The sequence below is a fragment of the Brachycentrus maculatus genome, unplaced genomic scaffold (assembly GCF_059751285.1).
Source record: "Brachycentrus maculatus isolate JH-2025_06_01 unplaced genomic scaffold, ASM5975128v1 h1tg000221l, whole genome shotgun sequence".
Classification (NCBI taxonomy): Eukaryota; Metazoa; Arthropoda; class Insecta; order Trichoptera; family Brachycentridae; genus Brachycentrus; species Brachycentrus maculatus.
The window spans coordinates 15,366-27,500 of NW_028280972.1; the positions used below are offsets into that span (position 1 = coordinate 15,366).

The 12,135-nt window shown below is 34.8% G+C and overlaps 2 protein-coding genes across 2 annotated transcripts in view; both read left to right on the forward strand.

Moving 5' to 3' along the window:
* The first annotated feature begins 1,477 nt into the window (after positions 1–1,477).
* Positions 1,478–3,425, forward strand: TwdlT (TweedleT). The gene is made up of 2 exons (XM_088264218.1): positions 1,478–1,555; positions 2,102–3,425. Exons 1-2 carry the CDS (start codon positions 1,541–1,543, stop codon positions 3,167–3,169), a joined length of 1,083 nt encoding a protein of 360 aa, XP_088120344.1. The 5' UTR covers positions 1,478–1,540; the 3' UTR covers positions 3,170–3,425.
* Positions 3,426–4,145: 720 nt separating this feature from the next.
* Positions 4,146–12,135, forward strand: part of LOC148306875 (protein gone early-like) — a 35,463-nt gene continuing 27,473 nt past the window's right edge. Inside the window, exon 1 of the mRNA XM_088264250.1 lies at positions 4,146–4,158. Within this exon, the coding sequence (XP_088120376.1) occupies positions 4,146–4,158 (13 nt within the window). The remainder of the gene's footprint in view (positions 4,159–12,135) is intronic.

The following is a 12,135-nucleotide window of genomic DNA, read 5'->3' on the forward strand; positions in this document are numbered from 1 at the left end:
TGACCGGACCTAGTGTTAAAAGAAGAAGTAGAAGACAAGTGTGCGTGTTTTTAAAAAGTCGGTTGAAATGTCGTTAAAACTAGATTAAATTCTCGTCAGACCTCACTTGGAGTAATTTTTGAAACAGACTTCAATTTTCCCTAACTTTTGAATACATACAGGGTAAGGGTATTACTGCCTTATTCTTTACGGATTCAATAAAAAATAGTACCGATTGTATACAGAACGTATTTTCGAAATATTAAACATCCAAAATTAGGGTTGTTGAAAGAGGTAAAGAGAAAAAGTATGGGTGCAAACTAATGGTTAATGGTAAAAGAAAGTTATTTAGAATATTTTGGAAGTTCGTTTTTTAGGGACAAAAAGAATAATAAAGACAAAGAAAGGGAAGTTAATGCTGGAAAAAGAGCGAATGGCAAATTAAAATCGGTTACAGCAAGCGAAAGCCTAAAAACAGAAGGTAAACCGTAAAAGCAGTGCACAACGAAGTCCTGGTACCAAACCTAACGTATTGAGGTGAAGTACGGAGTTGACAAAAAAAGGATAGCAACTAAATGCACTTAAAATGCAATCACTTAGACGAATGTGTGTCGAAACGATGAAATGAAGAAATAATTTAAGGATTATTATATAAGCACTGCGAATGTAGTTGGAAGTAGAAGCAGACAAAGACTTGGCATGATCATATTTGAATTATCAAGCGTGGACATGTCCGGAGTTGGAATGATCGGTTGGTAAGTAACGTGAGAAGATGCATGAATATGGAAGAAGGTAAATATTTTACTCAAAGATAGATTGGTGTGGCGTTCTATCCATTCTAGCTACCCCTCCAGAGAAGCTGCATGATGGTAAGTTAGTATTTTTTTCATTTAACTCTGATGCAAAAATATCGGCCAAACATAGTTTATCATTTCTATTTTTTTTCATCGTGTGTATCTTTTAATATTATTTTGAGAAATCAATAAGTTTATTTGCTATCAGACGATTGTAAATTGAATGATTTACGAAAATGTAAAAAAAAGTATTGTGTTTTGATAATATGTACTTGGGTTTCTATCCGTAAAGTTGTTTGGGTGATATTTATTATTGTAAATAAATTATTGAGTCGACTGGGGATAGACTGATGTAATTAATCATAGAGACAAAATAGATTGTATTAGGAAGAATAGAGGCCCGAGGTGCTGTAAAGACGTTGCGTGTAGGTCCAAAGCCGAGGAGTAGCTCGCTCGTAAATCAGGTGGTGACGTAAGACGAGGTCTAGCGCCCGGGAGGCTGCGCTTGTTGCGGATGGCTCGCTCGGCTCGGCGCGACTGGCCGCCGAAAAGCGCGGCTGACTTTCACCGGGCGAACTTTCACTCCTGGCCTGCCAAAAGCAGACGACTCGTGGGGATCCATCTTCTCACGGCCCCTCTCCCGCCCCAAGGCCGGGGATGGCTCGCCTGCTACTTAAGGGGCCGCAGACTCCTCAGTGGCATCAGTCGCACAGCTCTCGTCGGCAGAGTAACCAACCAGTTGCTCCGACAGGAATCTATCAGTAACCATGAGGGTCTTAGTGGTAAGCAGCCAATGGTGTTACTTCTGCGTTCTATTCTCATTCTGCGCTCGCTACATTTGTGATCCTAGTATTGTGCAGTGTACGGTTCAAGCTTCAACGTGTTCCTCGTGGCAAAGCTCAATGCTTACTTCATATTCATAAAATCATATTTTGCAGTGATATAAGTTTACATTTGATTATGTAGCACACGCACCGTTAATCAGTGATCTATAAAATAAAAACATCTTAATAGCATCATTAAATTCTTTGCGACGTTTTCTCGAGAATCATATTTTGAAGTATAATTAAAAAAGAGTGCTTTATATATATCTATATATATATATATATATATATATATATATATATATATATATATATATATATATATATATATATATATATATATATATATATATATATATATATATATATACATATCTATATTCGACATTAGCGAGTGAAGATGCAGTTTAAAACGATGAAGACAATTGCATCTGAATATATGTTTTATTCGGTATAGATTTGTTTTTAGTAGAGTGCAAATAATAACTTATTATCTGTCAGCAGGTGTTAGCGGCGATAGTGATGGCCCAGGCGAGGCCCGAGGCCGGATACAGCTACAGCGCTCCGAGGCCGTCAGGGAGCTACGGAGCGCCGGGAGGCGGCAGCGGGGGAGGGCACGGCGGCGGCTTCAGCGGTAGTAGCTTCAGCAGCGGCATCAGCAGCGGCATCGGGGGAGGATTCAGCGGCGGGCACGGAGGAGGCGGCATCGGCGGCGGAAGCATCGGGGGATTCGGGGGTGGCGGTCACGGAGGCGGCATCGGTGGCGGCATCGGAGGCGGCCTAGGGGGCGGCTTCGGAGGAGGAATCGGCGGCGGTAGCGGATTCGGTGGCGGATTTGGAGGTGGATTCGGCGGCGGCTTCCAGGCCCCTATTGTTCAGAAGCACATCTACGTTCATGTCCCACCCCCAGAGCCGGAAGAGCACCATATCCGCCCCATCGCCACCCCCGGCCCACCCCAGAAGCACTACAAGATCATCTTCATCAAGGCCCCAGCACCTCCTGCGCCCACCGCACCCATCATTCCCCTCCAGGCTCAGAATGAAGAGAAGACACTCGTGTACGTTCTGGTCAAGAAACCCGAAGAGCAACCCGAAATCAGCATCCCCACAGCTGCTCCCACTCAGCCCTCAAAACCGGAAGTATACTTCATCCGTTACAAGACCCAGAAGGAAGCCGGTGGCGTTGGAGGATTCTCAGGCGGAATTGGCGGAGGAATCGGAGGTGGAATCGGCGGAGGACTCGGTGGAGGACTCGGTGGAGGACTCGGTGGAGGACTCGGCGGAGGACTCGGCGGAGGACTCGGCGGAGGACTCGGTGGAGGACTCGGCGGAGGACACGGTGGTGGAATCGGAGGAGGCATCGGAGGAAGCGGCATCGGAGGAGGTCTGGGAGACGGCGGCCACGGGGGCGGCCTCGGAGGAGGGCTCGGAGGCGGCATCGGGGGAGGACACGGCAGCGTGCTCAGCGGTGGCATTGGAGGCGGCAGTGGCCACGGAGGAAGCATCGGCGGCTCCGGGCCCAGCGGGCCCTCCGCGCAGTACGGCACCCCCGGCCAGTCCGGCCCGTACTGAGCGGGGCCAGCGCCCATCGCGGGTAACGCTCCTGACGGCCTCGGCCGTTTGTGGCGTCTCAGTTCTGGCGATCGCGTCCCTCGCTTACCCGAGTGACCAGCTAAAACTGAAAACATCACCTTCGACTATTCACTCTTGTACATATTTTTCACTACTCAGTGTGCATGTATTATTATTATTATTAATTTTTAGTGTTAATATTATTATTACGTATTTTGCAAGAAAACGGTGGCAATAAAATGCATTTCATAAAAAACAATGTACTCGCTTTTTTAATTATTGTCTTTTGAATTTCAGTGTGGTATTGGGCGACTAGGCGACATTTTTTATGTTTCTATTATGCGTTTGTGTTCTATAATTTGCGATTTATTTTCTTGTTGAGCAATAGAGCAAAAAGCAATTTGCAATATATTAATATATCCATGTATTGTAATACGCATTTTTTTAGAATAAAAGTCATTTCCATTTTCTTAATTAAGCTTTGAAATATGTTTGCATTCATTTAGTAATTCATCTGCCTGCAAATATATTACAAGTTTTTCTTAACTTCTTTTTTAGTTTAATACATACATTTATATATAAATATACTGCTCGCGTGATTTGAATACTTCGAATTCTAAATGACGCCTACCAGCCCAATACCACGCGATAATACCCCACATTATTACACGAATAATTTCTATAAAATCCGCATTCACCAGCTGATTGCCGAAAATGCAGTGTGTGAACATAAAATTGAATACTTTTTTCTCACACAGATTTGCCGCTTTCATATAGAGAGTACGTAGAAAGTCTACGAACCGCGAAAAGAGCATTCTTCGATCATGATTGCTAAAATATTTCGGCAAGACACCTCACATGTGGTGTCTGGCTTTCAATTATCGCTAATTCCTCTCGGCTGAAGCCGGTGAAAGTGAAATCGGAGCGCACAATGGAGCGCCAGTGATACACATCTCGAATTCTCTATAAATGAACCATGCCTTACGAAGGTGAGAAGTTCACTAATCTGTCTTCCCTTCGATGCCAATAGCGCGGTTGTAACAATTCACTCGGATGTGAGCTGTACCAATCGTGGGAAGACGATTCACAGAGAGGTTGGGTCTAGTGAATACAAAAATATCATTGAAATCAAACCTTTTGAATCACTTTCGTGTGAATTCTTTTTAGACGCTTCATTATAACGAAATGAAAACTTCTTCAATGAGTGAGTTTTTTTACATCATTCAAACCCATTTGATCTTATTACGAGAGTCCACTTTTTAATACATTAATCCAGTTTTCAAAACCGCAATAGATATCTGAGAAGTAAATTTGTTAATTTAAAGACAAGGAATTCTGATTTATGGTAAATTTGATAGTAAATACGATAAATAACTATAATAATACGTACATGTGACTCTACGCCAAAGACAAATTGCACCGTTTGGTAATAAAAATGTGTAATATAATTTTTAAGATGTGATTTTGTGAGACTTATATTTGTACATATATAATTTATTAAAGCATATATGAATTCTAGTGTGTTTATCTAGTGAATATGGTGTTAGTCATTTCGTTTCATAACGCATCATAAATAGAAGATATTTAAATGAACGACCCCAATATTGAATACAATGAGAGTTTGTATAGAGAAAAATGGAATCAAAATTATTTCATGACTGATTTCATCGTGTGAAACTTGTTTCAAATATACGGCACACGGTTTAATAACTGTTTCGCTAATATAGAAAGCTGGTTAATGGTTAAAAATAAATTAAAAACACTTCCTTTATGATAATTAGTACTGTAGCTTTAAAATGAAAAATGTGTGAAGAATAACTAATATCTGAATTAAGCAACATAATCAAACGTGTGTTTTTAAGTTAAAGTTCATGATGCGTAATAAAAACATGTTAACGAAAATATGTTACGTTTATTTTTTAAAAGGTGGACTTTAACTTCATTGGATGGGCAACAGTGTCTTGTCAATGAGGAAGTAAATGAATGAATAATATTAATTCGTGCATTATCTTCTTTTTCTGATATTTAACAAACAACAGATAACGACTCGATATCTTCGAACAATGTTGGGACTCCGAAATTAAATTTTATTAATTGCTTCATTAATTACTGCTTTGAAACGTTAGAATAACGATTTTTCTCATAAGGGAGAGATTAGTGCTTAGATAACACATACGTATTGTAGTACTCGGAATGGGATATATTAATCAAACATTCTAAATGCAGTAAAATGATACGTCATGTAGAGTGAGAGATGAAGATATGATGATAATGTATCAAGCCGAATGTGAAAGTGTTGATGAGCAGTATGCAGACTTGCCTTCCACCTATCCGCGAGGAGACGGGCACCGCTTATTGTGTCCGTAACTCGGCTCATTACGTTACCTCGGTAAATTCAAATACGTACACCTCGATTCGGCGTTTAACGTAACGTGAGGTGAAATCAATCGGATGGGGTTTAACCGATTCGTGCTTTCTAAAAAAATATTTAAACGTTTTACCTCAATTATTTTTGTATATTCCCATTTATCTGACGCAAATGTATTGAAAACTATGTCACTTATTTCGTTATATAGTCTCGTTATTTATATTCTGACATTCCCGAAATTCATACTAATTATATTAATAATAATTAAACCCTTATCCGCACCCCAATGGTGCATAGGGCACTGCGTCATATAAACGCAGTGTTTTCTTGATAGTTTACACATTAAGAAAAGTTGATCAGCCCTCCGCTTCGGGTACGAGTCCAGGGTAGTATTGAATAAATATTATAGTGAAAAAATCACTTAAATTTATTTGACCCCTTCTGGGAATCGAACCCAGGACCTCCAGAACGGTAGCCGAGCGTGTTGACCATTACACTACGTAGGCGGACAAAACTGAATTTAAACTACGAAAACTTTAATATATTTAACGTTGGCAATATCAAATTAATTTTAACTCAAAGGTAAAAGGTTAAAGTAATACAAATACCGTAACACAATTAGTTATAATATTTGTGTTTCCCTTGATATGCAGCGTTTTGGGAAATCTAGAATATATATAGTTTAAGAGACAAAAATCGTATTATGTAAATGCATTGCAACATAATTATTTTAATTTTTTAAAGTTTATCACATCAATGATCGATTATGCAATAACATTACAAAATACTGTTATGCTTTACTTTTTATACATCTTGTATCACGATGAAATATGTAATGACATTTTTCGTGGCAGTAACTTATTGTATGTACAGCGTACGTACAGCTTTTATCCGTATTTTCAACTCGATTATTTCATTCCCATACATTGGTTCGTCTCCTGCGCGATCTGTACAACTCATCTTAATATGAAAACCCTTGGGGAAATATCCAGTACCTATTGGTATTCTTACATAATATAAATTCGCAGAAATAGAATATTACATTTACTACATGTTAAACTTTCTAATTCTAATAGGTTAATTAAGTTCGTACATTTTTTAAATCAAATTATAAATTACAGTTAAAATCTTAATAAATGTATAATGACCGTTAGTTTGTTTAAAAAATATAATTATGTTGTGTATCTTCATCAGGTAGAGGCACAGTGTACTTAAAATTATATATTTATATAAACTACCTAGGAACATTTTTAACAATATTTAAAAATGAGTTTTTGTCCGCCTCCGTAGTGTAATGGTCAGCACGCTCGGCTACCGTTCTGTAGGTCCGGGATTCGATTCCCAGGGGGGGGGGGTAAAATAAATATGAGTGATTTTTTCACTGTAATATTTATTTAATATCACCCTGGACTGGTACCTGAAGCGGAGGGCTGATCACCTTTCCTTCATGTGTATACGATCAAGATAACACTGCGTTTATATGAATCAGTGCCCTATGCACCATTTGGTGCGGAAAAGGGTTTTTATTATTTTATTATTATTAAAAATGAGTTTTAGTAACAATGTTGATTGTTTCAGTGTTAATTTTTCGGAACGATATTTGATCAAATTCATTAAAAAATAACGCCTTTCAAAAAAAATATAACTTCTTTGGTGGGGATTCCATAAAAATATTTTTAGGGAAGTGTCACGTTTAATACACATTTCGTTACACGAGAGAGAAGAAAGATATAACGCAACGAAAAGGAGAAAGGGAGCTATACTTTCCGAAATCACGGGAATGGAGCGAAAGAGAGAGCCGTATATTTATATTTATGCAACGATGCAAAGCGATAAAATAAGATGGTGTCGTGTATGCGCACGTTGTATGTGTAAACGTCAGACGCTATATTGAGATATTTAATTGTTTTTTTTTACGTTTCTGTCCCGTGATCGTGTGTTTATGTTTGTAAATGAGAGTATATTTAATTATTCAAATTTGATCAATAATGACGCGTAATCAGGGATATATATCCTATATTTTATTAATTTTATTAATTTTATATTTTATATTTTATTAATTTTATATTTTATTTTATATTTTAATTTTATATTTTATTAATTTTAGTTAACAATAAACCATTTACATAAGTATTGCAAATTGAAGTATCCATCAATGACGGTGTTAATATTTAAAAAAACACAATATTTTCTTAAAATTTTATATTGTATTCATTTTAAAATGCTCTCTCTCCCTGTCTCTCATACCAAATCTCTATTATTCTTAATTTGTTTAGAAGTTTCACTCTACCACGCATGCGGTGCTACACGCGCATTTTTTTGATTATAATGTGATATTTTGAAATAATGTGTTTTTAAACAATTCTTTTTTACGTCAACAATATTTAAATGAGTTTAAACTTACACTAGTGAGTGTTCCAGTAGTACTACACAAAGTTCAGAAAATAAATTCCATGTATCAACATAGATTGTTGATACACGGATTTTATTTTGGTGGTAGAGCGTGATTATTATCTTTTATAAAATACTTTTGAAATTTTCGTGTACATACAAAAAAAACAATCACAGTATTATTGCTTTAAACAATGGGAATCACATAAGAAAAACCCACGCTGCGGACCAATTTATTACCGGTGTGGTGTAATGATTTTTCGCTAATATCCGGAAGCTGGTTTCTATAATATAAGTGGGTTTCTATCCAAACTTACAAAAGAGAATGTAAAATAATGATAATACTTTTGGATAATTTACGAAGGACCATTTTCGTAAAATATCACCTCAAAGGCGCTTCAAAAAATATTTGGGCACATAAATCAATTAAAAAATTGACATCAAAACATAAAATTAAGAAAAAATAAAAGTCTGGGCCTGTCATAGGCTGGTCAAGTGAATACTTCTTAACATTTGTGTAACATTCCCCATTTCTACCAACACATAGTAAATATTGAATTAACACAATAACATATATAAACACCATAATATTCTACAACCAAACTACTCGAATTGTTGGATCTCTAGATATATTTATCAATCTCGTTACACAGTACCTACGTGTGATTCCATTTTCTTCTTCATCTTTGTTGAGCTTTAAAAAAAAGTAAAATAATAACTTTTACGTGGATATATAATGCAGTTTAGTGAACAAGTATTTGGATACACTTAACGTGTTGTAAATAAAACAAGTTTTTACATTTACTTTATTCATATATTCCAATTATAAGTAATTGTAACTAGTAGGGTTTTGGCTCAGTGGTTAATGGCGGGGATGCTGGTCGAGAGTAGAGCGAGTATTTCTAAGTTATTTTCAGAAAACAAAGCTTTAGAATAAAAAAAAAACAAATATCCAACCTACCAGATATAATAAATAATAAGAAATTATAGATAGTACATATCTAGTGCATTGTACGTTTAGTGAATTATTTTCCAAACCCATATGCAAACTTAAGGCTCTATGAGTTATTGCTTTTAATGGTAGAAAAATACTATCCGTATTTTTATATTTTATAACCCTTGAAACCACATTTTTTTTAAATAACTGGATTCATTGTTCGAAATTCTCGTTTTTCGTGTATTATTAGATATTTAAATAGAGTGTTTGCTGAAAAAATAAAAATAGACCATATTTTTTCATTAAAAGTGTTCAAATATCACAGAAATAACTTTTAAAGATTGAATTGAATTAATTTTAAACTAAAACAAGCCATCAGAATTTAAATTAAGAAATTTACAAAGTAACAAAATTCAATTTTCTTCGTAAGACTATTTTCTAGGAAATTTAGCCAAATTCATTAATTTAAACGTTGACGCATTTTAGTGTGATAAATTCGTTTCATAAAACAATTTAAATTGTTTTTTTCTTTATTCCTTTGGTTCTTAATAAACTGTGAAATTAATATCAGGCAACTTATCGGAAAACAATTATATATATATGTTTATACACATATTTATTTATATATTTGAGTTATCACAAACCATTCATTTCAGTTTAACCAATTAAAGCACCAATCAATATAAATCATTTTTTAAATTTTGTACTGTTGTATTTCTTTTGGGATGCTCTGTCCTTCAGCCTCTCACATTAAATCTCTCTGATTATTTATTTTTTTGAAACTTCATTCTATCACGTGTACAGCGCTGCAAGCGTTGTTTATTGTCCATTCGAAGCTAATTGAAAAATTTATCGATATTTTGCACTGTCATTAATTTAAATATCTTTCCACTATTCCGTATCTGTCTGCTGTGCTGGTCGGGGTTGTGGGCGTCTGTGTACCGGCCAACGTCTTGTCGGATCGGAATCGGATATAGCTGACTTACTGAACTAAATACTTATCCCTTTCACTGCCTACACCGGAGTACTTCTAGGAAATTTGGTGATGGATTGACAAACTTGTATTTATTTTGATTGGCAGTGACAGGGATATTGAAAGCTTTTAAATATAAATTTACAGTAAAATCAGAATACAATTTTTTGTTGTTTCACATTTTCAATAAATTTCGCAACTTAGTTTAAAAAAATTGCTTTGCAAGAGCAGATCTCTCAGAAAGCCTAGATGCTTCTGTATCAGATCTGGGAATGCGGTGGGACAGCTTTCAATGTTTCTCATTTTCTGGTTTTGAGTAGGTTTTTGGTAAAGGCGTAGGTTTTTAGTATCAAATACACAATTGGGTATTTTTCGGCAATTTGATTTGTGAACCTAACGGGTTTTTAATCCTTTAATTTTTGTTAGTTATAGTATGATTTTCGTGAAATATTACTTGCAGGGCATATGGGTACAAGGACACCATTGTGATATTATAAATCAATGGACATCAACAGAAAAACAGCATCAATATCTGATAATTAGAAAAAATAAACTGGTACACTTTCATAATATTATTTATTATGGCTTGATCAATATTAAGACAAATATTCTTTTAAAATAATAATATTATTGGGTAAAAAAATAAAATCAAAATGGAACAACGAAAATCAAGAAAAAATTCCACGAAATAAAGAATGCAGAAATTATATGCAATAATGATTGAAATTTGATTTTTTGTGTGGAATAAAAACATGTACTTTTTTACAGGTATTAAGATTTTTTAAATGTTTCATGTAGTAAGCAAAATTAATGCTGGACAATGTGTGATTGTGATTCAAATTTAATATAAATTGTTAAATATTTATATATACTTTCTAATGATGATGAAGAAAAAAAAATATACATATATAAAATATATCAAATCGGTGATAAGATGCATTTATTAAGAGTGCATTATTTACGGCATCATAAAGAATATTAATCGTAAGCAAAATGACAAAGAGTTTTAAAAAAATTATCAAAAAATGGTGATGTTAGAATGGCGTCTACATCAATAAAATAAAAATATTTTTTTAAAAACTCTGGCGTAATTTTTTTATCATCGATTATATTAATTAAAGAATAATTATCAGTTAATGTAAAGGCCCTAACTTACGGACTTCCGTTTATATTAGGAGATAACATTTCGGGAGAAACAAAGAACACGAAATGCTTTAACCCAGAGACAGATATTAATTATACTTTATTTTGCTAACTGGTATTATTTTAAATAAAGTGAATTATTACATTAAAAAAAATTCGATAAAAATCCCGTAACCATCGGTCCAATAACGAATTAATGAAACGTGATGTGCGATGGTAGAATATAAAAAGTTCTAAAAAATACAAATTGATCGTAATCATATGATGTAGGTAGGTACTCGTATATGATAAACAAATATACAATTTATTTGTTGTGGAATTCGAAACATGTACATATGTACAAATCTGAATATTTTATTATATGGCAAGTGAATTATCTTAATGGTATAAAACTTTCTCTATTTTTTTGCGGAACAAGTATTTCATATGTAACATTCTCCGTACCCTACTTAAGAAATATTGTCTGAAATTTAAAAATAACGTTATGATATTCAAATTATTAACGAACATTTCTCTAGAAATGACATGAACAAATGTCAATAAGAAGTTATGACGTATGCTTATTGTATTCTAACCGTTAAAAAAATAAACAGACACACACATACCGCTACCGTACTGGCGGTCCCGGGTTCGTTCCCAAGGGTGAGTCAAATAAATAAAAGTGATTTTGTTCACTCTAATATTTATTCAATATTACCCTATTACATCAAACCTACCTGAAGCGGAGGGCTGATCATGTTAAATTCATGTGTTAACGATTAAGATAACACTGCGTTTATATGAACGCAGTGCCTAGTAATAAATGACCTATCGATATATCTACGATCTATCGATATATGCATTTATGTCAAGATTGTAGAGAAACTGATTTTAAGTACTCGTAGATGTCTCATCTACAAAATTTAAAAAATATATCCTACATAGGAGTGTTAGATATGCGGATGGTGATATTGGTTAGGTAAATATTCACGTGTGTCTGAATAGTCTTCAATTATATTTCGATATAAAAAAAACATCAGAATTCAATGAAATATTTTTCTGTTGAAAAATCATTAACGCATCGGAACGGCAGAAACGGAATGTATAAACATTAGAAAATTATGAAAATAAAAAAAAAGTATATCAGAATTTATATCAATAAATAACTAACTAAC